A 25,997-nucleotide genomic window follows, 5' to 3' on the forward strand; every position below is an offset into this window, starting at 1 on the left:
AAGTTATCTAAATCTATACTGAGGCGGACAAGTTCGTTCTTGTTTAGGCATTTAAACGTTCTCTTTCGAAAATCCAAAACTATTATTTAGCAAGCATTCATTTTGCGTAATAATGCTTAGGCCTATCGTTACTCTAAATTTGCCAAGCACAATAATCAGTAAATTGCACGAAAAAGGATTCTTCTATGTTGAGGAACTTGCAAATCTGAATTCAAGTACTCAATATTCCTTCTGAACTTTTATACCTTGCGTCATTATTCAAACTGTATAAGTTTTAAACAAATTATATTTTTTCAGAACAATTAAAAAATTTTAATTTAAGCAGATCGGACATAGAAAAACAATTGCAACCGTCTCAAGAACTGGGATTGGATATTTGGCAGGTAAATCTTTTTCTAACTTATTAATCAATTATTTATTGTATGATAATATATATATATAATATCAATTTATTAACAAGAGGGAAACTCAGCAAGAGCATATATCTCTGTGCTGCTCTGAATTGGAGGCTGCACTCGGAGGTGGAATTCAGTGTAGGGTAATAACAGAATTGAGTGGTGTTCCATTTTCAGGAAAAACACAAATCTGGTAATTTTAAACATGGCAGTGCATTAATTAACAATCAATGCTTTTACATTTATTTCAATGAATTCTTATACATTAAATCTTGATTCAACAAAAATACTTTCCAGCATGCAACTTTGCATTTCAGTGCAATTGAACAAATGTTACGGCGGTTTAGATGGAAGAGCTATTTACATAGATACGAGAAGTGGAACTTGCGCTTCAAGGTTTAAAGGTAAGACTACTTTATAAAATTATAGCTAAATTGATTTTGTACTTGACGGAATTATTAATTTTTTTGTACGGTATTGGCAGATATAATATGCATGATATATATGTCTAAATTACAAATTGCATGTTTATTAAAAGACTATTTAAAAAATTACAAGGTCATGCATTAATTTGTCTCTTGCAAGCTATTTTAAGTGGAAATAATTGTCTTTTTTTAACAAATAAACGATTTTAACTAAAAATACATTTTTCGAAAAGGACAACTAAACCTGATAAATGTATGACCTTGTTTACAAAATTTTTCACGACTAAACTATTGATAATTTTAGTTTCTATAACTCTGAAGATAAACTATTGATAATTACTATTTAAATACTGTAAAATTCATATAAAAATTATTTAACAAGACTTGAGCTGCAAGATTCTAGTTATAACAATATTTTTGTTGTTTTTTTACTTTTATTACAACAACTATTAAAAAACTGTAAATAGACTTGGTGTTCAATCTATGATTGAAACATGGTGTAAAAACTATGAGCTTCTATCTTACAACTTGGATGGTGTATATTCATATGAATACTGAAAAATATGCTAGACAATTATTAAATATATCATATTCTTATTTATATATTGACTTGTGTGTTGCCTATAGACGAGCAAGTGCGTGGTCTTTTAATAAATGTTATAATAAAACCAAATAACTATTTAATAGTACTGCAACCCATTAGTAATTATCAATAATACTTCAATATGGATCATTGCTTGAATGCTTGAATATTTCAAGACTTGGTTACATTCAAGAGAGAAAACTGGATATCACACAGAAATCACATTCAAAACACGAATTTTTTAATTGATCAGTCCAGGTCTCTATAGATAATTATGTACTGATTTTGATAATAAACACCTTCAGTTTCATAATCTCTATGAGGCCTCAAGCTAGAAAAGGGATTTTTTTCACAGCATAACCAAGTCACTTTTCTCTGCAAAATATCGCACAGCCTTTTGTGTTCTTTTTCAGCCTCTTCAGATGTATATGATGTCAAGACAAATGGACATTTTTGTTCAGGCAAAATTCGTATAGATTGGGACCATGAATCCATGTCTGAATCAATATTCTCACATTCATGGATTCCTAAATTATATCCTACTATAATATCAGGTTTAACGAAACTATTACTATTAACATAATCCTTGTACAAAATGCCATGTGTTTCGAGGTAGAGTTTCATTCCCTTCTCGACGCAACAATCACAAATGTTACACTCTGTCTTCTCATTATTGCTATCAAGTTCTGGACCGACTAAAACTAAATTTAGTTTGGTCAAAGATGGTAGCCAATGCAACAGTGTTTCCCACAATTCTATCCCATCAACTTCAATCATATTTGCTCCTATAATATGTAGAGTCATTTCAGAACCAGTTGTATACTCTAATCTCTCCATTGCATGGAGCAAAGTCAAAGATCTCGTGAGATACTCTGATATATGAGGCTTCTGTATATCACTGGATACAAGGGCTGACTTGTCTTCATTGACATATAAATCGATAAAGCCATTTATGGAAGTTGGCAAGTAAGCCATCTCCGTGTGATAAGGTACAACATTTCTTGGTGGATTCCTTATGAAAACAGTGGACGCAATATCCAAATCATAGCATAGATTCAGCATATCACAAATTTTAGCATGGCCCGGATCATTCTGATGCTCTGCGCAGAAGCTCGCGCAAGGGCACATTTGGCAATCGGTCATTGATTTTGAATTTACTTCATGGCAGACAACGCAAGCTTTGGGAAACTTGAACATCTCCTCTTCATAGGGCAGCAGCTTTCGTTTGAGCTTCAAGCTTGCCATCAGCATCAGATTCATCTTTGCTTTGACCCACTCTTCCATACTGACATTTCGCAAACCTTCCAACAGATTCGATTTGTCATGTTCGTCGAGCATTTCTGCCAAGACGCGGCATATATTTTTGTGTTGAAGCCAGTGCTGCTTTTGGTGTTCTTTGCTGCAGTACGAAATCATCTTGCAGTTGCTGCATTTTCTGATAGGTGATTCGTTTCCGCTGGACTTGCAAACGTGACAAGTGTTGGCGTAGAAAAAGAAATTGTGTAGGTCGTCGGTCATTTTGCGACGAAGTCAAAGCTGCACTTATCAAGAAACAAGATGACTATTAATCATTTTACCCAAAACAAGCGCTTATCGAACATGATTTTTATTCATAACTACTTACCAAACAAGCAGGAAATTTATGAATATTGAATGAGGTTATAAAATTCTCCCGTCATTTTACACAAGATTCGCAAACGGTTTCAACTTTCCAGCTCATTCGGCATTGAATCTTCAAGACACATTCGTAAAAGGCTTTGTCCTCTCATTAAAAAATCATACGATTTGCAGCGATGAAGAGCAAGCCAGCGGTGAAAAACGTTGTGCACCAGTTGGATTCGTAGGTGCATGAATAGCGAATTTCGTTGCAAAAAAAAGACGGAATTCGCGATTTCCGCGTTTGCGCGGCTTAGTAGAGAAAAGCGCGGGGGGCATGCGCGAGAATATATTGTGATCCTGATAGGCGCGCACGCGCACAGCTGTTTTTGCGGATTAGAAACAAAAGTCGGTGAAGAACAGGATGATGTTATTTCTCAAAAATGTAAGACTAGCTCAGTCAAAAGTCAATGTTTGACATTATTGTATAACGAGATTGAAATATTGTGGCACGCTGTAAATAAGTATAGTTTCAGAAGAAGTCAAAATTACAGTTTTATGCATTTAAAACTAAAAACGGTATCGAAATTTATAAAGGAGTAAACAGCATAATGGGTATACAAGGATTAATGTCATACATCACTAATCAAAACAAGTTCCTACGACACCATGATTTACATGATACCAATTTGGTAATTGATGGAAACTGCCTCATGTCTCAGCTTTACAGAAATAACAATTGCAATTGTTGCTTTGGTGGTGATTATGGAGAATACGCTTATTATGTTAATGAATTTTTTGATGAACTATTAGAGTGCAAAATTACTCCACTGATTATATACGATGGGGCAATGGAAGATAAAAAATTAGATACCATTATTAAGCGTTCTCAAAATAGAATTCTGAATGCATCGGCTTCAACACCTGCAAATCAGTTACCAATTTTGCCTGTGCTAACGAAAGATACCTTCAAATACATTGCCAGAAAAAAAAATATCAAATCTGTGCAGTCTACTTTTGAAGCTGATGACCACATTGCATCTGTAGCAAAAATTTTGAATTGTCCTGTTTTAAGCTTTGACTCTGACTTTTTTATTTATGATGTTATGTATATCCCACTAAACACCTTTAAACCTGGAATTTTTCCAAATTCAGAAGGAGTTGGCTTTGTTAAAAAATGTCAAATATTCAAAACTGAATATTTTTTGCAAAGTTTTTATAGAATGGATAAAAATGTATTACCTTTGGCTGCAGCTCTTTTAGGAAATGATTACTTGAGTTCTTCTCTTTTTAACGATTTCTTTTCAACTTTAAAAATTTCAAGGAAATTAAAAAAAAAGAATTTTTTCAAGAAAAATCACTCCCGAATAGAAGCATTGTTCAGATGGATGCAAACCCGCTCATTAGATAATGCTATAACATCAGTCGTAAATGAGTTAGACCCAGAGAAACGAAAGTCAGTAATAGAAGTAATTGAAGTGATTGTTAATGGTTTTTTAAATCCTTCATCAGAAATGCTTGAACCTTTGGGGTATTCACAGCAAGAAATCGATACTCTCATGCAAAATATTTCAACTGAACAATATACATTTGAAGAAGTTAAAGATTTCAGAGATAAATCAGAAAAAGTCAAAGATGATGAAACAGATTTAAGTTGTAGTGAAGATGAAAAAGCAACATTGCCATCTGCAGATTCTTTAATTTTTAAGCCAGGAAGCGACATAAATATAAATGGAAAACTACCATCATGGTTCTTAAAAAAATTTCATACCACAAGATTTCCTGCTTACTTTATGGATATGATAAATCGCAGACTAATTGTGGCATCAGAACAGATGGAAGATTTTTCTCAGCCTAGTTGTGTCAACGTCAGTTTGAAAATAATAAGCAGTGTTTTCAGATTATTACATAATGGAATAACTGATTATAAATCCATGAAATATATCACAAGAGGCAGCAAACTTAATGTAGAAACTTATGAATTAGACTGTGACAAGTATAAATTTCCTTTTGATATTCCAACTCTTGAAAAATTAAAAGATTTTCCAATGTTAAAGAGAAAAGAAATCTTGACAGGCACATTAGGAGTTAATGATAAATTGATTACAGAATTCCCACCAATCTGGAGGCTTTATATAGCAACAATCAAATACTGGTTAGATGAGGCTGATGCAGTTTTCACAACAACAGCTCATCTTTATACTTTGGTATTGCTATTGATTCATCATGTCATCAAAAAAGTTATTAAAGATCAATCATACTTTGGTCTTGAAAGTGTAAATGTCAAGAACAGTGATCAAGTTGTAGACAATAAACAGTTCACTAATCAAGATCTTGTCAGAGATATGCCAGTCAAAACTGCTCTGGAAAAAGTTACAAAACAAGATTCCTTAGTGGCCCTAAAATATTTTCAATTACATAAACAAGTAAAAAAAGAAGAAGAATTTAAAATTGCTGTTGTTCATTCATTTTCCCTACTTCAAAGTTGTTTGAAACAAAGTATAAATTTGAATGCATTATTGGGCAACCTTTATCCAGATGTAGATATTGCTGAATTTTTCAGTGGCACATTGGCCTATAACTTGTTTAATGACATTGAACAAAAGAAACCTCGCTATAATTCTCATATTTCCAAAGTATTCCAAGATTCACCAAGTGTTTTACAGTTATTTGTTTCTGTGTCGACAAAGATGCAATTCATGGCTAAACAGAAAAATCCATCTATTAGTTAAATTTCAATTTTTATTTATGAAACAGTATTTGTTATAATATCACTATAATTACAAACATTGTTAAGTATTATATTTACTTGTTATCAGAAATATGAATTGTTGCAGGTAAAAGACTGTCTAAAAAGTGATACTACTGATGTTTATTTTGTAAGAGCAAAATTGTACAACCTACTTTTTATAAAGACATAAAGAGAGTAATAAACGATTCTATTTTGCTAAATTTAAGTTATTATTTTACAAATCACCCATCTATGCATATTGTTTAGGTAAATTAGCATTATTTTTTAATATCTGATCTTTCAAAAGACAAACGTCCGCGCGCGCATTATAAGATATATAATATATATGCGGCGCTGCAGTCATGGTGCACGAGCATTGCAAAAGACTTCTGCTCATAACATAACCTTAAAAGTAGTAATATGGAAAGAAATCTGTAAATTGTAAACAAATTAGAATTGAAGTCATTGAAGTTAACATTCGTAACAACTAGTTTTTGTGAAAAAAAAAACGATGTGATGATAAAAAGTACAAACAATTACTAGAAATAGTAGTTTAAAACCAAATTTTATAGTTTGATTTAAGTACTTAATCAAAAATGGGTATTCTAGGATTAATGACATATATTACTCGACATTCTGACATATACCTCCAAAATTATAGTTTACACGACACATTTTTAGTTATTGATGGTAATAGTGTTGCTTCTCAATTGTATTCTCGAGAGGCTAAAGGCAATTGTTGTTTTGGAGGAGACTATGACAAGTACGCTTGGTGTGTGTCAAACTTTTTTGACGAGCTATTAAAGTGCAATATAACACCCTTGATCATAATTGATGGAGGATCTGAAGACAAAAAATTGAGTACAATCTATAAAAGAACAAAAGACAGAGTTCGTACTGCATGTGGCATGACGCCGCAAAAGCAAGCAAGAACTCAGTTATTTCCTTTACTCTTGAAAGAAGTATTCAAAAATACTGTTAAACAAAAAGGCATCAAATGTGCTCAATCTTTGTTCGAAGCAGACGACGACATAGCATCGGTAGCAAAAATTTTAAATTGTCCTGTGCTGAGTTTTGACTCTGATTTTTATATATTTGATGTCATGTATATACCGTTCAATACTTTAGATTTTGGTGTAGTCAAAAATCCAAATGGGAATGGATTTATGAAAAATTGCAAAGTGTACAAAATTGATAATTTTTTAAGTCGCTTTCCTGGAATGGATAAAACTGTTATGCCATTAGCTGCAACGCTTCTAGGTAATGATTATATCAACAGAAGTACTTTTAAAGATTTTTTTAGTACTTTACGTCTTTCAAAGACATCCAAAAGGAGGTACAATGAGCAGCAGAGAAGAATAGAAGCAACTTTCAGATGGTTACAGAAACAAAGTTTGGACAGTGCTATAGCCATAGTTTTAAGCAAGTTAGATCAAAAAAAGCGAAAGCAAATACTTGAAATTATGGAAATGGTTATAAATGGATATTTAATAGCATCCCCAAGAATGCTCTATCCATTGGGATTTTCCAATGATTATATTAATCATTTAATGCGAGGAATGCCAAATAAACCATATAAATTCCAGCAAGATATTAATAATTTGAAGATAAAAGAGGAACCAAAAGCGGATGATGAATCCGATTTGAGTTGCAGTGAAGATGATTCACCTTCCGAAGAATTAGAAATTGTCAAACCAGAGAATGAAAGTCACTTGTACAGTTTAGCTCCAAAATGGTTCATAGAAGAATTCAATGCTGCTCACTTTCCATCATACTTCATTGATATGCTTACACGACAACTTTATGTTTGCCCAGTGCAAGTAGAAGATTTTTCTCATCCTACATGCATTAATATTAGTTTAAAAATACTTCGTGTCATTTTCAAATTATTAAGTGCAGGAACAACTAATTCAAATGTTTTAGAATACGTTGCAAGAAGTAATGTCACCAATATTACTACCTATAAGCTACAGTGTGAAGATCATATATTTTTTTGTAAGTTTCCATCTCTGTCCCAGCTACGTGCCCTTCCACTCATCATAAGAAAACAAATACTAGATAATACCCTAGGTATCAGTGATAATTTATTAAATGAATTTCCTCCAGAGTGGAGACTGTATATAGCAACAGCCAAGTATTGGATAAATGAAGCAGATGCACCATTCAGAACAAATTGTCATTTATATGCTTTATTATTTGTGATGCTTTATCATGTTATTGATAGAAAAGCTGGGTTTCATCGATCGCAATCATACTTTGAACGAAAGTATGGTCAACATTTAAAAATGTTATACCAACATAGAAATAATACCATGCTCTACTCTCCAGCACCCAACATGCCAATATTTGAAGCTTTGAATAGGGTGGATCCAGATGATTGTTTACTAGCTATACCTTTCTTTTTATCAAATTTCATTATGGATGAGAGACTTTTAATGAATCCAAAAAAGTTTCATATATCTTCAGTTCATGGATTTTCACTCTTTCAAAATGCTTTGAGACACAGTACTCATTTGAATGCTTTACTTGGTTTCCCATATCAGCAAACAAATGTTGCTGAACTTTTCAATGGCACTTTAATTTACAATTTGTATAATAACTTGAAAAGTCGACATGACATTGATGTTTATATAAGTACTGTTTTACGCAACTCTCCAAGTCTTTTGCAACTATTCGTTTCCATTATGGCAACTATTCGCTCTATATTCACTGAAGCTTTAGAGACCAAGATTAATACTGGAAGACGAAAAAAAAATAGAAACAGGCGGAAAAATGATTTACATTCAGATGACAATGTATTGGAAGATGATGATGATTTTCAAAATGATGTACCATACTATGATGTAAATAATCGATATGCTGCATTAAATACTCATTTCTATTAATGGGAATAAAAATGTAACATTCATGTTACATGTTATTTAATAAAAAATATTTATATAAAAATCGTTTTGAAATTTTTTATCAAATGTACCTTGAAATTTTCGCTTCAATATATACTATGATAATATATTTTTTCCGCATTTCATTTTTTACAATTACTACGCAATTTTTTAATTGACAATTATAGAATTTAAAAAATACAAACTCAATATTTTAGATATTGTGCGAGGTTTGAATAAAAGTTACAAGGATCTGAATTTAAATGCAGATGAAGTATTGAAATGTATTGAAATTTTATCACCAAATTCTGTTGAAGAATTTGTACAAATTATCGACAGCTTGAAATTCAAAATGAAAAGTAATAAAGACGAAAAAAAGGTACTCTACATAGACAAATAAATTCACTTACTCATTAGCGTTCAAAATAAATAGCTATTTCATTCAATAGGTGCGGCTTATTATCGTCGATAGTTTATCAATGCCTATTCTTTGTTGCATTGACGATCCAACGAAACGGCCTTACTATTACTCACATATTCTTCACAAACTTCATAAGCTGGCGTTAATCAATGAACTAGCTGTAAGTGAACATATTATTTCATGTTTAGAAAAAACAAATTTCCTTCTCGTTTCTTGAACCCTAAAATACTTAATTTAAATTTTAATAGGTAGTTATAACAAATGAATTAGTTATGCAAGTAGATAAAGATGGAAAGTCTTATTTTGCTGCGGCCGGAGGTCAGTACGTCGCTGATTATGCTTCGGTGAAATTGGAAATGACAAGATTGACTGACCATAAATTTGCTACTTGTCTGTTAAAAAGCCCAATAATGCCTGAAATATCGGTAACGTTTATGGTAAGCTCATTAAAGTATAACCAAGCCATTTACCATAACAAATACATATATTTTTTGCAAAATACAACTTAATAAAGAAATATATATATATATATATATAATATTAATTTAATTTGACATAAGTTCATTCAATTTTTTCAGATCACTGAAGACGGCATAAGGAACTTTTCCTGTACATAACATTGACTTGACCAGCGTGATAAAATTACATTTAAAAAAATTACAATTCCGCATTTGTACGACACAAAAAAGCTGAAAGCTCTTGTTATGAACATCTAAGACACGAATGTGATAGGACGTCCCATATAATTATACGTATACACCATATCAATAATTAATTATCCAGATATGAGTGATACTAAGGCACGTCTGTAATCACCAGAAACGTCATCCTGAAAATACAAGTTTTATGATTATAATTAAAAACAAAATTTCTTAACTTATTTTTATATGTAACTTTTATAGGTGTTTTGTAAATATCACAACTCTCTTTCCATTTGCTTTAAAAATATTTATTTGCCAGACTTAAACAGTAACACGCAAGTAATTTATTTAGTTTATTTAACAAATTTACTTAACAAATAAAACGGAGCACTCCTTTTTTGTAAAATATATAATACACAAAAATATTCGATGTAAATAGATTTAGAAATTACAAGTAAAAATAAAAATAAAAAATCGGTTATGTAAATAGATTTTTCAAAATTCAACAGTGTAAGCTATGCTATGCGAAGCATTGCAATTTTTATTTCATTTGATTCGTATTTATAGCGTGTAACGTTGAAATATTTGATAAAGGCGTTGCTTATTGTCTATCTTTTTTATCTTAGGTACTTTCATGGTTTCACTCTACAGTAATGAAAATTTCTGTACTTTGAGAAATCTTTTACAAAATGTTTAACTTATGTCAATTCATAATGAATATTGGCCGAAAACTGTAGGGTTTTTTGCAAATATATTTTTTAGGAAAAAAATCAAGCGTAGAAAAATAAATCTAGATTTATAATACTCGTTTTGTTTAAAGAGTAAGCATTGTTTTAATGAGTAAACTGCATCAAATCATTTTTTTTGTTTTCGTTTTCTTGTATGTCCCTTTAAATGACACTAGTTAATCAAATTGACTTTATGTGTAACAAATGGAGAAATCCATCTACAATAAAGGCGCATATTTTTCATCAACTTTCAGTTAAGGAAAAAATAGAGAAAATGTACAAAATTGATCTGAACACATTGACTATAAGCATCAAATATGCTTGTGTGTCGATGAAAATGTAAGCATATTTCCTGAGAAAATAATCATTGGACTTTCATTGTATTAGCGTAGAATAATGAAGCAAACGCGACGGAGATTCTTTTAAACTTAATGGACGCAAAAATTTGAGAATATCGACTTTATGACGTCAACCGTAATTTACGTAGAAATGAGAGAGAGAAGAGCTCTCTTATAGTCTCCGGATGTGTCTCCCTGAAACAAACAAATCATGTTCTCGCTGATTTGATAAAATCAATAATATTGATAATCAGAAAAGATAAAATGTGAAAGTGCTTTGTGCAGATTAAAAGTTTTTCAATGCCAAGTTTTAATCAATGGAAAGAGAGATATGCATATTATAGTGGTATATACAATAATAAATTCAAGTACAAATATTTCTCGTTGATATTGTCGAGTAATATATAATCATGCAATATATACATGCACTCTTCTTCATAAATAAACAAATAAATTAAATAAATAGATCATGTAAATAATTATGTTTCTATATATAACGTAATGCAGTAGTATTGTAAATTGTGTTGTGGTCTTAATATTTGTACTTGAAATTAAACACTGTACTTGTTATACAAGTAAAAAGAATCCTAACAGAGTATAATATACTTACAGCAACCCAACTTTCGAGAGATTTTCCGTAGCGCTCTTCAAATGCTTTCTTAATATCACCAAGATCGATTTCGCTGCGCGAAACAATGATGCGGATCAAAGTACGATCTTTGGTGCCGATGCCATGCATACTTGCATAAAGTCGTTCAGCAAAGAAACCGATTTTCGACTTGACGCACTTAACTAAAATCAAATTAAAAAAAAATTACTTCATCATGTACGCCATTATTTTCAATAATAAATGAAGTTAGAAAACATTACCAATTCCAAGCAGCCCCTTTTCGACACTTCCAGAGAATTCTTTTTTAATGGCCACCTCAATGTCGTGTCCCGAAACCTTTTCATATTCAATAAAGGTTTGCCTAAGCTGTTGATAGCTGCGGGTAACGAGGATGGCATTGAATTGAGACTCGTCGGTTCCCCACTGTTTTTCACCTGTGACAAAAATGTATTATTATTATTTCATTCAATCATTCATGAAATACAAGACTGACGTCAGCGCTATGAAGGCTGCATGAATCATATTACGTGCTATGCACATGTAATAATCTCTTTAATTTATAATAATATTATTAATTACGTTCTTTAAGATTTTTTAGCAAAAGGAAACGTGACAAAAAAATCTTTAATGTGCAAGTCTGTTCTAATCCTCACCGGCTTCATAGAGAGCCTGAGCATCGGCGACGGCCTGCGCATGATCGACACCCTGGTTTTCGTCTCGGTTGGCTTGGACCAGCGACACGAGCAGTCTCTTGAAGTGACCGGAGGTGTCGCCTTTGACATCGCTCTCCAGGGTCTTGCCGTACACTGTACAAAAATAAAATGCTCATCAATGTCGTCATCTGTCTGGAACGGGAAGTTCGCATGTAAATTTAATTTCGTAATGAAAGGAAGGACATGCAGGCGCGCGAAGAGAGATAGGGGCACGCACGCAGGCAGAGGTGCGCTTGGGTCATAAAAAGCGATGACATCACGCGTTTCTCTCTGTTGGTGTATACTAATAAATATAGAAGTCAAGTCATCTCGCACATTTTCTCTCGCTCGGAGGCGACTTGATTTTTTTTTCAACGGCCGGCTTTGCGCGCATGTGCTGCTCTGACGTATATAGCAGACTGCGAACGTGGAAGTACCGGCGAAGTACACGAATTAATGCCGTGTGACTCACGCTTTCTTCAAGCTCCTTTGCGCAATTCTTTCTATATTATTTAATGCGATATACCGCTCGAGTGTATCTTTTTTTCTTAATGAGTACGTGAATGATTGCTTAACCCATAAACCCAAATTAAATGATTTGATGAGTGTGTCAAGTTCATGAAACTAAATTAATGAAAAATTGATAGTGGCATGACTGTTTATAGTATTATTAATAAATCATGAGTACATACAATTCTCATAGAATGCAGCAATGGACCTGATTCCGTAATTGCTCAGAGTGCAGAGGATTTCAACGAGTGCCTCCTCATCAGTACCCAGGCCAGAGATGGCATCGTGCAGTTCTTTGGCATAGTAGTGTGGAAGAGGGGTCATAAGTGCCACAATGACATCCTCCAATTTTCCAGTGAGTTCGCTCTTCAGGTCGCTCACTAGGTCCTTTCCATACAGGGTCTTGTAGGCCTCAGCAATTTCTAGTCGCTGGACGATTCCACGCTTTGTGAGAACATCGATGATGGCCTTCTCATCGGTGCCAAAGCCTTTCATGGCCTTCCTGAGCACTCCAGCATCTGCATTGGCATCGAAGGGGTCTGCTGGGTACACCGTAGGAGTGCACTGAACAACGAAAATCATTAGATACAGTACATATAAAGTTTATTTTTAAAATTCTAATGAATCTATTACTCAACTCATTATCATACAGACAAAAATAGCCATACTCATTCAAATTTATATATCATACGAGTCATCACTTGAATTAAAATAATGATCTAATGGTGCCAAGAATGCTAGGAACAAAAATGATTTTTTTAAATAACAGATCAATTGACGAGCATGCGTCTCTGCTCCAAAATGAAAAAAGGAGCACAAAGGACTCGTTTTCTCGCACGTCAAAGCCATAGTACTAATACACTTAGTGGCAAGTTATTAAACAACGCGATGTCAGAAAAAAAAAATCATTCGACAAAGTGTGTCAGTGACGCGTGACTAAACCCCAAGAACACACCTATTATACACTCTCGATCGTACACACTGTATCTATATGCAGCCGCGGTAGAGACTCACCTTGAAAGGGAAGTACTGCTGTTGTGACATTTTGGCTCTTCTTTGACTTATCTGCTTCTTCTCTGAAATCACAAACGAAAATGCATCAAGATTCACTCGCGTGTACTACCATACATGCAAGATGTATAGCATGTATAGTATATATAGGTATATATACGGCGAACGTCCTTCTCCCAATGCACGCACGCGAGCCTGTATAAAAACACACGTATGCCGCAGGTACACAATTACCCGAGGGCAGTAATAAACGTATATCGATTCCCGGGATATAAGCGGGTCAGAACTATGGAAAAGAGAGATCCTATCGCGAATTCTCGGCGCACTTTCGTCTAGCCGATCCTTTTGCAGACGTTTTGCGCAAACACACACACACACACGCGCGCGCGCGCGCGTCAGGCTAAGCACGTACACACGATGGAACGCGACTCCCCTCTTTCTCTCTCTCTCGTGCCGGCGAAAAAGGAGCGACTCCGTTTTTATTTTCTGTTTTTACGCAGCTTTATCGACGATCGAAAACTTGATGATATATACTCACGATCCGTTTACACGCGTTGTGCGTATGTATAAGGTATACGTTAAAAGGCAAGCACAAAATTTATCTAAAAAATCGGAGCAACAATAAAACGAGAAGTTGCAGCAGCGAAACTTACCGCTCTGACGGGCCGCGGCTCAATGACGGGTCACACCCACTTTCGCTCCTCGCGCAGCGGCCGGCAACTCGCACCGATACTCGCAATGTCTCGGCGTGGGGGATACGAGTATATAGAGAACGAGCAAGAGAGAGAGAGAGAGGGACAACGTAATTTCCCGCGTGATTAATGCCGGCGGAATAGGTGCTATAGAGGTGTGTGCGTGTGCGTTGTTGGTCGAAGGGAAAAAGCGTGTATTTTAGGCGTAAACAAGAGGGAGAGACGCCGCTCTGGAGCAGTGCGTATATCTATATATGTATGAGTTGATCAATTCTCGAGCAGCGATTATATATTTAGAGCGGGTGGATATCTCAATGTTTAAATAGGGGATCTCGCGTTGTAAAGTTCAATTATTAATCGTATTTTACCGCCGACGATAACTCGTTGGTATCTCGAGTCGCACCATGCAAATAAAAGATTTCGTTATCTTAAAAGAGAGCAAAAAAAAGAACGTCTACTGTATTTCCCCATTGCGCAACCGAAAACGCGACTTTTTCTGCTATTTTTTTTTTTTTTTTTTTTTTTTTTTGTTCGATTCCAATAGTGAACGAAACAGCGTTAGAGAGAAAAAATTTCTAGCTGTTTCCGATCTCTCCGGACGCGAGGCTACTACGATCCACAAGTTTACAAATAATACGAGAATATGCAGCTTTGTTATAGTCGAAAAGAGCTAAAACCGTATAATAGCTGCGTAACTTACGAAACTCGGCGCTACGGAAACACGGCGACTATGTATTTTTCGTTAACAACCAAACGCGCGTTTCTAACAAAATAGCTCGTGATTTACGTAATGCGTCTCTAGAACAGAGACGGAGCAGGTCTTTTTTTCCTACGCGCTAAATAATAGCTTTATCCTTCGATATGCTCCAAAGATTTCATGCTTTTTTTCACAACGCGCACATATAATTAATTCATTAAAATTATCCGACGATCCGGGCGTCCCGTGCGATCGAACGCTTAATAAAATAACGTGCCAAGGCTCCGGGGGTCAAACTACCGCCGCCGGCGTTTCTCTCTTGACTATTACAAAGCTAATTTAAAATCGGACCGGAGCAGCGCTGAGAGCGCCGGCGATTACACGACGCTGAGAATATGCCGAACCATAAAACACACGAGCGCTTCGGCGAAATCTATTTCGCGGAGAGGCAAATTTTCGATAACAAGCTCGAGTCGGCGAGCTTCGAATTTATCGATTTTCTTTTAGAGTTTGTAAAAGTTGGATGATTCTAGCGGATGCTGTGCCTGTTTTTGCTGGGAAACTGAATGAGACAGACATGTGCTGGAGCAAAAAACCTCTGCAGCTTGTGTACATTATCACACACACACACACATGTGGCTGGCACTTGTACAACACTGGATGAAAGCGAAATTTAATTTAGTTTACGATATTTGCTCTTAACTGTTTATCAAGAATTTGGTGAGCGAGTTAATCTTCAGCTTGCGGAGCATTTTCTCCCACTAAACTAGCTGGGCTTCGTGAAAATGGATAATTTTCGCGACGACGAACTACTGCTCGCGCATCGATTTGTTGGAATTATCGATCAGACAATTGTACTTTTACGATCCAATTTGTCAGCGAAACGTGTACCCATACCTGCCAACAATCTTTCACTTTTGCCTTGTTTGAGCGCAATTGAGGAAACGATGCAATGTTATTATAACCAGAGGATCGATGTAACCGTAGTCATTATTTATTCACAGAAAATGTGCATCGCTCTGTTGGATGTTGCAATTTTGAAAAAAAAAAAAAAAAAAACATAAAAAAAGCATAATCTTAGTCATCGCGCGTTTTCCACGAAATAGCTCATCCTCTCGCATACTTATAGTCAAACGTAAACACCTCTCCGCATCAGCTCCAGCGAGCTCCTGCTCTCCTGTGCGCTATTTAGAAATCTCGCGACTCTCTCCCTACCTAGGTAGCCGCTATACACACAAACACCGTATAGAAGCAGCTTATCTCTCATCGGCGCCTAGTCGGGATCGAATCTAGTCGAATCAGGCCGGTACACGACATCGTGCCGACTTCGGCCGTTCTCGTGCGGACTCGTGAGCGCGCGATCGGCGATCACTATATACTGCAATAGTTACTGACAACAACGTGGCAGCATGTGCGCCGCCGCGGCTCTATATTTTGCTCTTGTCACTTGCGCGACTCGGCCGCGGTGTGAATGCAGTGCAGCGAGGAAAGAAAATAATATTCGCATATGCTGCCAGCAGACGAGTTGACCTGACGTCGTCGTCTTCTCTCATCGGCGAGAGGTTATTTTACGCTAATATTCTGCAGTGCGTGTGTATTACATGTGTGTTGCACCGTCGTGATTTTTTCGTGTGCTCAGCTGACTGATACAAAGGAAGGGAATGATAATGACGTAATCGCTATGTGGCATTAGCATAAACTCGCATATTTACCTTGCGCCTGCACTAATGTCTCTCTGGCTCTCACTTGGTCTTTGCTTTTCGTTGCACTCGACTTTTCACGCGCAAACGTTTGACAAGGTTATAACACACACTGACTGAGACTGCAGGCTCTTGGCTGTCCGCACAACAGTTCACAGCTGTTTGTTGTTTTTTTTGGCATTAGCCTTATCAGCTGCTTTCTCGTATCACTACCAAGTCTCTTGGCGGTATATAACAGGGGTCCAAGATGAAGCGCAAGTCTGACAGGGAGAGGAATGTCATGGAGGAAGCTGGCGAGGCTAACGGCCTCCTAATAGAGCATGGAGATATCAAGGGTGACGAGACCAATATTGCCATACTGCTGTTTCTGTACCTGCTGCAGGGAATACCACTGGGGCTTTGCAGCGCCATTCCTATGATTCTTCAGAACCATGGAGTGTCGTACAAACAACAGGTAAGTGTTGATGATGAAGATGCAAATGATGAAATATTATTAAAATGTGTCACTTTGTTTTTTCGCAGGCTGAATTCAGTTTTGTAATATGGCCATTTTCCTTGAAGCTACTCTGGGCTCCAATAGTCGATTCAGTATTTATTTCCAAGTTTGGCAGGAGGAAAACATGGCTACTACCAGTTCAATACCTGATGGGCATTTTCATGTTGTATTTGTCAGGCCATGTAGATCGTTGGTTAGGCAACGAGGAAGGCAGTCAATTGAACATTGAGCTGTTGACTGTCCTCTTCTTCTTATTGAATGTTCTTGCTGCAACGCAAGATATTGTTGTAGATGGCTGGGCTCTAACAATGTTAAAGAGGTGTGTGTTAAATTCAGGATCTGTACCCACATCAATGTCTCTCAGAAACTTATTACAACTTGAATACTGATTACAGGTGTAATGTTGGTTATGCTTCAACTTGTAACAGCGTTGGACAAACAGCTGGATTTTTCCTAGGTTACGTACTTTTTATGGCTTTCGAGTCAGCAGACTTTTGCAATAAATACTTAAGATCAGTGCCCTTGGAGCAGGGAATGGTTACTTTGCCTGGTGAGCATTTTTAATAACATTTATAGCACTGGGTGGCATAAATCCGCATCTATGTCACGCCTATCCGTGGCATAAATATTCCATTATTGCACCGTGCTGGTCGCCCTCGCTAAGCTCGGGCGCTAACTGCACGGTGCAAAAATGGACTGTTTAGGCCACGGATAGGCGTGACAGCGGATTTATGCTAGTCAGTGCTATAAAATAGCGTACGATACTCGTGGCATAAATAGTCCGATACGGCACGGCGTTTAGCTCCCTCGCTACGCTTGGGTGCTAATACACGCCGTGCCGTAATGAACTATTTATGCCACTTGTATCGTAATATACTATAAAACAATATTTGGTATCCAAGAGTATTATGATCAATAAATTGTTTCTTTCAGGATTCTTGTATTTCTGGGGCTGTGTGTTTGTTGTTGTGACCACACTCATTGGTATATTCAAGCACGAGAATCCAGATAATAGTCCAAAAAGTGAAAATATGAATATATCGACAGCATACCATCTACTGTGGAGAACAGTAAAATTACCTAACATCAAGCTCATGGTGCTGATTTTACTAACTGCAAAAGTAATGAATAAATTTGAAAAAATAAACACATAATTTATGTTGAAATTCTAAACATTTTCCATATTTTTTTATTCTAGATTGGCTTCTCAGCAAGCGATGCCGTAACTGGCTTGAAGATGGTAGAAGCAGGCATTCCAAAAGAAAAGTTTGCTCTCATGGCTGTGCCAATGATACCTCTGCAAATTGTCTTGCCAATATTCATATCCAGATACACTGCAGGACCCAAGCCAATGGATATTTACTTAAAAGCAATGCCCTATAGGTAACTTATTATTAATTAGCTTTGCATATTTATAACCCTGATTTTTATTTGAATACTGCTTTTAGATTAATGTTTGGATTGGTGGCAGCCTTTCTAGTCTGGATTACTCCACAGTTTGTACGACATGGAGAAGTACCTGCATACTACTTTGTATTATTAGTCGTTTTGTATCTCCTTCATCAGGTAAATATTAAATTACGGCTATTTAAAAACACGTTATTGCGCAATATTACATTTAAACGGTTCAATTTATTTTCGCAGGTTTGCACAAGTTGTATGTTTGTCGCGTCAATGGCTTTCTTTGCAAGAGTTAGTGACCCGGCTGTTGGTGGAACTTATATGACCTTCTTGAATACTTTGTGTAATCTCGGTGGAAACTGGCCATCTACAGCAGCGCTATATTTTGTTGATGCTTTAACTTTTAGGCAATGTAGCAATGATCCTACAAATGACTGTAGTACTGCAGATGAAAAAGAAGTATGTCTCAGCATCACCAAAAAATATATCAATATATTGTAGAGCCAAAAATCATTAATTTTTGTTCACTCTATTCTTTCAGACTTGTACGAGAACTGATGGCGTGTGCAATATGCGGCTGGATGGGTACTATATCGAAAGTTTCCTTTGCGTTATCATTGGTTATTTGTGGCTAAGATGGGGAAGGAGAAAAATACAACATTTACAGCACATGCCATTGTCCAGTTGGAAAGTAGTTCGGCAAAAACATTGAGTTGTCCAGGTGACGCTAGGAAAAAATTATTTTCTCAAGGTTTCACATTTGTTGAAACTTGAACTAGAAAAATTGTATACATATACATCCGAGATGGTGTGCATTGAATATGTGGACATTTGTTTATACACGCGATTGTTTGAGGTTGCACAAAATTTTGTATCAAGTATCCTACGATTTTAATAGTGCGATAGGTTTTTGGCACATTTGAAATCTTCCAATCCAGTACTTTCACTCTGTCAAGGATTTTTTTCTAATTGCATTAGAACTGTTGTAAATAATCGTTCTGTTGTTAGATAATATACGTCTAACAAAAAAACGCATACCAACATTTTGTAGGTAGAGGGAATTGTTGAGAATTTTTCCTAGAAATGTAAGTTTTCTTATTTACAATTTAAAGAAAGTTTCTGGTGAATTGAACACTGTATTTGCGGAGATCTGTGATTAATCTTTTTATTGAAAAATTTTTCTAGACGATAATGAATTTATTTATATGATTAAAATTGTTGGCTTGATTTTGAGTTTTATTGTTATTACAGTTATATTAATACTACTGTCAAAAATATAATTATGGGCAAACAGGACAGATTGAATTTGTATAAAAATGAGAATTGGCAGAAAATGATCAGCAGCTATTTAAATTAAAGATTATACAAATTTCACAAATGTACAATAAAAAGACTGTTACAAAATAGTTTTTTTTTTATCCAGATTCAAATGAATTTTAATGAATGTTGTAAATACTAGTCTTCTTTATTCTACTTTTGCAAGGAATAAAACTGCAAAACACGATTAAGATCATAATTTAGACTGTATGCTTTATTTTCGTATACCTGAAATTCACAGTCTTGATGAAAATTTTCAGTGATTTTTCAATTAGTTATAAGGTCATTGGAGTAAAAAATTGTGCTCACACATTCCATTAAATTATATCATCTATAGTTTTTTTTTTAAATAAAGCATACAGTTGAGAGTTCAACACGAAACCTAATAATTCGCTATAAGTAATATACATAAATATATGATCATGTAAATATATGGTGTAAAGTACTGCCCTCATAAAGCTTTTTTATTATCTATATCTCTAGAAAATCTAAATAGTGACAGTTTGTAATGTAACATTCGAGTTGTAAAATATTTTTAAAACGATTGAAAAACAGCATGTATGCGTTTGACACACAAGTGTTTCGAAAATCGACATGAATGGCGAATAAATAATTTTTCAGCATAACGGTATATTTTTTTCATTATTATACCCATAAGCAGCGACTCGTTATTACGAATTGCACGTTTTGTACTTTGGGAAAGAAAATTTATAGAAAATTGCGTTTTTTTTATTGCGCAACTACAGCTCCAGAAGGAAGCAAACCGCAAGAAACAGCTTAAAAGCGTTCTCCTACGCCGCGAGAGATAAGCGATCCTCTTGCTCCAGACGCAGGCAGTAAAGAGCCCGACTGCGCAACGAAGAAAAAAGCGAGCGAGCGAGCACGTGAGAAGCATGAAAAACAAAAAATAAATAAAATGCCGAAAAAAAAAGAAGGAAGCGCCTGTATAGCCGAAGACAAAGAATACAGCGATAAAGGGGAAACGTAACGCGGAGTGATGAGAAGGCGGAGATTATATCGCGCCCCGCGTCAGACATGCACGTGTATATATAGATATGTATATGAATGAGGTAAAGGTGAGCAACGGACAAACGAGTCGCTATTATTGTGAGGCCAGGTTGACTTTGGCAGAGTAGGCGATTATCGTCATTACGCGTGATTCTCTCTCTCTCTTTTCCTGCAGGTGCGCCTGGACACGTGTGTGTTAGTACGAGTTTATGCCGCAGTATCGACAGAGTATCGATAGATATATACCTTCTTCATTCTTTTTATGCGTCTGCACACAGTGCGGAGCGCTTTAAAAATCCTGAGCGGCTATTCGCTTCTTATTTATTATATTCTTATAGTTTAAAAATTCTTGTAAATAAAACGCAAATCACTTCATGGAGTGTAGTGGTTTTTCCAAAAATGTTTTTTTTTTTATTCAAACAGACAAAAAAAAAACAAAAACACTCCTTCAGAAAGCAATTATTCGCCATTCCGTGCCCGCGTATGCGGCTATCATGCAGCTCGGCGCAGGTGCTCCTGGACCTAACCTATAGAGAGCGAGAAAGATAGCGAAAGAAATTGGCGGCGCTGGCAGATGGTGCCAGCAGTATAGCGCGTACCGCGTACGGTATACACATACACGCGCACACACACACACACACACACACATATATATATATATATATATATATATATATATATATATATACTCACACGATGGAGGCGCGTCGAACTGGTGGGGAGAAGCCAAGCGCGGAGGAGAGCAACGGAGCAGCGGCGGCGGCGAGCAGTCGTGCGAGTGCAGCGAGCGCGAGAGTCTCTGTGCTCGAGCGGACTTGCTTCTTCTTTCGGGGAAAAAAACAAGAGAGCGCGAGAGAGGGACGGAGAGAGACGGGTCGCTGCTCTGCCGCAGTGTCGTTCGCTCTCGCGATTCTTCGGAGAAGAAGCTGCGCGCGCGGAGAGAAGGATATACAGGCGTTCCGCGGATCGGGGTTGCCCGGGAGAGCGCGCGTGCGTCCGTAGAACGCGCACACCCCGACCACCCGTATGTACGCGTATAACGCATATATACACAACAACAGAAGTCTCTGCGAGTGTGCGAGTGTGCAACGCGCACTCGAGGGATTAGGAGAGTGTTGGGAGAGGCGTGAAAGGCGGCTAGAGCGAACGGAACCTTGAAAGAGAGACGTGGAGAGAAAGATATTCGAGCAGTGCCGTAGCTACTCGGCTCCGAAGCCCCGCTTGCTCCTCCGCAAAGGCCACATACACGCGTTCGAGCTCCGTGCGGGAGGCAGAGACCATCGAGATGCAGCATCTGCAGCAGCGTAGGAGAACACCGTCGGCAGCGCTGTAGCATGAGACAGGTGCATCAGCAGCGGACGGCCCGGCGAGAGCAGCAGCAGCTCAGCCTCTCGTGATGGCCCTCCGCCGAGAGCTACGCTCCCCTTTGTTCTCCTGAACATCCGGCGACTGCAGCTCGCTGCACCGAGGATTAAGGATAAACGGGCGAGTGCGTAAAAAACGTAGAATACGGCGTGTCCCAGGAACAAGAAGGAGGGGCGAGAGAGATAGAGAGCGCGAGATAGGTATGGAAGGAGCCAAGTGAAGTGCGCGAGAGCAGCCTGCGGAGGGTTCGATCGGCGTCGCGCGGACCGACAGGACAGGGAGTGAAAGAGAGGAGAGGACACGGAGCGCGCGCGCGCGTGTGTGTGTGTATGTGCATGTGTGCTGCTGCTACGGAGAGTCCACTGAGAAAGGGAGAGAGGATGACGGGAGGAGCGACGATGAGGCCACCGGAGAGGGCATGCTGCTGCTTCCTCCTCCTGATGCTGCTCCTGCTGGCCGAGGTAAATACTCTTTCCCTGGCACGATAGACCGCACGTAATATCTTATCTCCTGCGCGTAACCGCGACAGTAAGTCCGCGTTGCGTACTTAGATTTCGTAGTAGCGCGGCGGCGATAAAAAGTCTCGCGCGCTCCGTCATATTCGAAAAAAAAAAAAAAAAAAAAAGAAAATGCTAATCTTACGGTCTGCGTGAACATGCAAATAGCCCCCCTCGAAATTCGCCGATCGGGAAATTTAGCGCCTTCGACGAAGATAAATAATTCATCGCGCGCTTGTTTATCGGCTTTGAGCGATTCTCTCTCGCTGCTTCGTCTCTTCGCTTATATATATATATATACACGTAGAGTCGTGTCCTCTCTTCCTTTGTGCATCGGTGCGCTTGACGGAAAAGGCTCGTCTGCTGCTGCATCCTTTCTGCGGTTTAATTTTAGCGAAGGTAATCGATAGAGAGGCCGCGTCAGGTGCAAAACACGCCGCACAGCGCGATGAGTTCGGATTCGTGTGTGTATACTTATACCTGCTGCGTCTAACGGGTGTCATCTTATGCGGCAGCGGGTGTAGTCACACTATACTCGCGATAGAAAAAAATCTGTGTGTACAGTTACCTATACGCGTATACACGCGCGTGTACTTTCACGCGGAGGAGCTGCAGCACAGCTCGTTACACACCTATGGGAGTTGGTATGGGAGTGGGTATACGCAAGATTATCGAATAATTTTGCGTATACCCTCGTGCGTGCGTGTGTGTGTGTGTGTGTGTGTGTGGGTTTTGCGTCAATCGACGCAGCGGCAGCGGCTGAGGATCGAACATTCTTTCGTGATAAAACGTGCATAAAGATACATAGTATCGAGAGTGTGAATTTTTTCGCTATAAACCGAAGAAGGAAAATCGATGAGCCTCGTCCAAAGGTCAGCGACTCCCTGACAATTTCACATAGTACACTCTCTCATGTACTATACTACAGCAATAATTGATGAGTAATCGGCGGATTTCGTGACACCTTAATTTTCGATATCTGCCGCCGTCTGCTCCTCTCCTTTCCCCGGTCACAAACATCGACGACTGCTATAGCATCAAGTATTAAACAACAGCGCGCGATAGAGTGCGCGCGAACAGGGGAATTCGTTTGGCTATACGCGTGTGTGTATTGATTAGAATTGAATGTTTCACGAGGCTCTATACAACACTCTCGCTGACAATGTCCGAGCCTACGTAGGTGCGTTTGATCGACGAAAGAGAACAAAATATCGAACTCTGTTTGGACTTGTCCGAAAATTGTATAGGCACACACACACACACACACAAATGCGACTCTATTCACACATACGCACGGCACACTCGCGAGCGCGCGCGGAAGAGACAACAACCGGTTAGACAAGGTGAAAAAGCAACATATAGGCAGCAAAAGAGAGAGGGAGGATGGAAAAAAAGATCTAAGCAGGCAGCAGCATCGGTCGGACCCAATCGCACGAGGGACCGCTTATGCGCGTATGGGTGTATAATATTATGCCAAGAGGATGATCTTTCGCGCAGTTATAGCGCATGAGCGGCTTGCCGAAGCAGCAGACCAAACAAGCCAGTTTTAGCGTTGGTGGCACATCACTATATGTAGACTCGGGGCATATGTATTGTTATGAAGGCAGTGCACAGTTTTTAAGGTTAGGAGTTTAAACATTGCGCGGTAAAACGAACAGCCAATCAGATGACGAATAGAATGATTGCCATGTCTTTTTTAGAATAGAGAGAGAAGGAGGTGGAATACTTTCTCTTTTATAAACACAGCTCGCACCGAGAGATCTCGAAGCGAAAATCGTGCTCCAGGTGCAGATCGTCGGTCAAATACAACCAGTTTGAACGCCGTCCTTTACTTTTTTTTTTTGCCAATGGACTTTATTACGCGAAAAGTAATTTTGCTATTATAGCCAGGCTCATAACGTTGGCGAAATCATTGTTATCAATCCTCGCGCGTTCTTGAATAATATCTGTTATGTTTGCGGTTGGATAATAAGATTTGATATAACGTATCTCTTGATCATAGTCACGTATTACACGCACGTTTCGAGAAAAACGAAGCAACGCACGAGATCGTCGTTCGAATCAGTACGAAAAATTCACGATCCATCAAGTTATCGCAACGAAAAGAAATCCAATTTGTCAAATTACAAATAACGCAATCTCTGCACGATAACCCCGAGCATATATCTCCAAGAACGGCAAGTGCATCGTTAAAAAGTGACTGCGGATAGCATTAGTTTTTTCCGATATTTTATTCGATCTCGACAATCATAATTTTCCAATTTTTTATCCTATACGCGTGCGGGCTTTCGAAATCGAAATGGCAAAATGAACGTCGCGTAAAAGAACACCAAGACTCGTTTATACGATATCACACGGCCGTGTTTGTGTGTAGCACAGCTCTGTTTTTCAAAGCCCGAATAATGGGAAAACACCTCTATTAACGAACAAATGCTTATTACGGTTAACAAAAAGTAATTCCAGTCGCGCAGGAATGCGCGTGTATAGACTCTGCGTTGCATTCTCTTTTTTCCCGTCGGTGTCAGGCCATTCCCACTCCGAAACGTACGAAAATTGACAGGGAATTGTTTCGGATCTGCTAATATGCTTTTTCGGCGTCGCGGATATGGATGAAATTCTTGTAGAGTCGAAATTGGAACCCAATAAAATACCGCAGGCTGTACAAGCGTTCTTTTCGCTGACTCGTATAGTAACGTGAGAGATTTATAAAACTGCATAGAGAGCCGTGTGCTGAACAACGTGAAATTTTCGAGAAAGTAGTTTAGAGCTACAATGACGGAGTAGTTTACTCGGCGCTGTCAATATAGCTTCTATTTTACAATGAAATTTTACAAAGCAAGCTATATAAAGTTCAAACTAGCCAATTAATTCCGAGTATATCCTTACTAAACAATAACCGCGGTAGCTTTCATCAACACGAAACGCGAGCAGTGACCTTATTCTCTCCCGAGAGTTCTCTAATCCTCCAATAACAACAACAACAACGGCGACCTCAAAAACCCATAAGCAAAAATCAACTTCCGTTCGACACGAAGCTTTATAGGCTGGATCGACGAGAAAAAACTTTCGATATTCTTCATCCAAAATGCATCGCGGCCTCTTTCATTATTTATAACGAGCAAAAAATTAATCGCTTGCTCTCGCGCATATCCGCATCCACCACATACGCGAACAACACCAACCCATACGTTTTCTCTCCTCAACATCAACAGTTCGCGCGCGCGTAATCGTACACGCGTACTCGAAGAGTCCGGCGGTCAA

The 25,997-nt window shown here is 37.8% G+C and overlaps 7 protein-coding genes across 30 annotated transcripts in view; 5 read left to right on the plus strand and 2 right to left on the minus strand.

The window, feature by feature from the left end:
- The first annotated feature begins 38 nt into the window (after positions 1-38).
- Positions 39-9,889, plus strand: Rad51c (RAD51 homolog C). Its single transcript, NM_001159341.1, is given in 8 exon segments — positions 39-215; positions 298-383; positions 461-588; positions 693-799; positions 8,831-8,991; positions 9,062-9,193; positions 9,282-9,470; positions 9,612-9,889. Coding segments are annotated over 8 exon segments (945 nt in total). The 5' UTR covers positions 39-112; the 3' UTR covers positions 9,651-9,889.
- On the minus strand, positions 590-3,302 carry LOC103315579 (putative protein MSS51 homolog, mitochondrial). 2 transcript variants are annotated; one of them, XM_008205176.4, is made up of 2 exons: positions 3,028-3,302; positions 590-2,939 (listed from the first exon to the last, which is right to left on the minus strand). In XM_008205176.4, exon 2 carries the CDS (start codon positions 2,919-2,921, stop codon positions 1,653-1,655), a length of 1,269 nt encoding a protein of 422 aa, XP_008203398.1. In that variant the 5' UTR covers positions 2,922-2,939; positions 3,028-3,302; the 3' UTR covers positions 590-1,652. The 2 variants fall into 2 exon arrangements, with proteins under 2 accessions (XP_008203398.1, XP_032453827.1); XM_032597936.1 differs by having other exon boundaries at positions 590-2,944; positions 3,028-3,274.
- LOC100680321 (protein asteroid) lies at positions 3,379-5,951 on the plus strand. Its single transcript, XM_003425661.5, has one exon. It carries the CDS (start codon positions 3,611-3,613, stop codon positions 5,729-5,731), a length of 2,121 nt encoding a protein of 706 aa, XP_003425709.1. The 5' UTR covers positions 3,379-3,610; the 3' UTR covers positions 5,732-5,951.
- LOC100116135 (asteroid) lies at positions 6,117-8,676 on the plus strand. The gene has a single exon (XM_031927801.2). The coding sequence runs from the start codon at positions 6,327-6,329 to the stop codon at positions 8,613-8,615; it is 2,289 nt and encodes a 762-aa protein (XP_031783661.1). The 5' UTR covers positions 6,117-6,326; the 3' UTR covers positions 8,616-8,676.
- On the minus strand, positions 9,499-16,896 carry LOC100113651 (annexin B9). Of its 11 annotated transcripts, none has more exons than XM_032597942.1 (7): positions 16,665-16,896; positions 13,567-13,628; positions 12,735-13,116; positions 12,004-12,156; positions 11,611-11,784; positions 11,351-11,532; positions 9,499-9,862 (listed from the first exon to the last, which is right to left on the minus strand). In XM_032597942.1, the coding sequence occupies exons 2-7, from the start codon at positions 13,594-13,596 to the stop codon at positions 9,809-9,811; spliced, it is 975 nt and encodes a 324-aa protein (XP_032453833.1). In that variant the 5' UTR covers positions 13,597-13,628; positions 16,665-16,896; the 3' UTR covers positions 9,499-9,808. The 11 variants fall into 11 exon arrangements, with proteins under 11 accessions (XP_032453833.1, XP_016838836.1, XP_032453834.1 ...); XM_016983347.2 differs by lacking the exon at positions 16,665-16,896 and adding an exon at positions 14,217-14,315; XM_032597943.1 differs by lacking the exon at positions 16,665-16,896 and adding an exon at positions 14,102-14,302.
- LOC100116166 (acetyl-coenzyme A transporter 1) lies at positions 16,386-20,318 on the plus strand. Its single transcript, XM_031927809.2, has 9 exons — positions 16,386-16,514; positions 16,891-17,106; positions 17,175-17,467; positions 17,544-17,698; positions 18,082-18,269; positions 18,347-18,531; positions 18,597-18,714; positions 18,793-19,008; positions 19,091-20,318. The coding sequence occupies exons 2-9, from the start codon at positions 16,900-16,902 to the stop codon at positions 19,259-19,261; spliced, it is 1,533 nt and encodes a 510-aa protein (XP_031783669.1). The 5' UTR covers positions 16,386-16,514; positions 16,891-16,899; the 3' UTR covers positions 19,262-20,318.
- A 1,324-nt stretch (positions 20,319-21,642) lies between these two features.
- Positions 21,643-25,997, plus strand: part of LOC100116198 (tyrosine-protein phosphatase 10D) — a 38,469-nt gene continuing 34,114 nt past the window's right edge. For all 13 annotated transcript variants that reach the window (XM_016983337.3, XM_016983340.3, XM_016983339.3 and 10 more), the window contains exon 1: positions 21,643-22,700. In XM_016983337.3, coding sequence (XP_016838826.1) covers positions 22,569-22,700 — 132 coding nt within the window. In that variant the 5' untranslated portion in view covers positions 21,643-22,568. The remainder of the gene's footprint in view (positions 22,701-25,997) is intronic.

Source organism: Nasonia vitripennis, chromosome 3 (assembly GCF_009193385.2).
Source record: "Nasonia vitripennis strain AsymCx chromosome 3, Nvit_psr_1.1, whole genome shotgun sequence".
Lineage (NCBI taxonomy): Eukaryota > Metazoa > Arthropoda > Insecta > Hymenoptera > Pteromalidae > Nasonia > Nasonia vitripennis.

What these genes read in the sequence shown, in the direction of transcription:
- LOC103315579 (XM_008205176.4), bottom strand. Translation starts at nt 2,921, where the DNA reads ATGACCGACGACCTACACAATTTCTTTTTCTACGCCAACACTTGTCAC.
- LOC100680321 (XM_003425661.5), top strand. Translation starts at nt 3,611, where the DNA reads ATGGGTATACAAGGATTAATGTCATACATCACTAATCAAAACAAGTTC.
- LOC100116135 (XM_031927801.2), top strand. Translation starts at nt 6,327, where the DNA reads ATGGGTATTCTAGGATTAATGACATATATTACTCGACATTCTGACATA.
- LOC100113651 (XM_032597942.1), bottom strand. Translation starts at nt 13,596, where the DNA reads ATGTCACAACAGCAGTACTTCCCTTTCAAG. An exon ending in AGCAGTACTTCCCTTTCAAG is followed by an intron (nt 13,117 to 13,566) that starts GTGAGTCTCTAC and finishes TTCGTTGTTCAG; the next exon opens with TGCACTCCTACGGTGTACCC. An exon ending in TCAGGCTCTCTATGAAGCCG is followed by an intron (nt 11,785 to 12,003) that starts GTGAGGATTAGA and finishes TTTTTGTCACAG; the next exon opens with GTGAAAAACAGTGGGGAACC.
- LOC100116166 (XM_031927809.2), top strand. Translation starts at nt 16,900, where the DNA reads ATGAAGCGCAAGTCTGACAGGGAGAGGAATGTCATGGAGGAAGCTGGC. An exon ending in GAGTGTCGTACAAACAACAG is followed by an intron (nt 17,107 to 17,174) that starts GTAAGTGTTGAT and finishes GTTTTTTCGCAG; the next exon opens with GCTGAATTCAGTTTTGTAAT. An exon ending in GGGAATGGTTACTTTGCCTG is followed by an intron (nt 17,699 to 18,081) that starts GTGAGCATTTTT and finishes TGTTTCTTTCAG; the next exon opens with GATTCTTGTATTTCTGGGGC.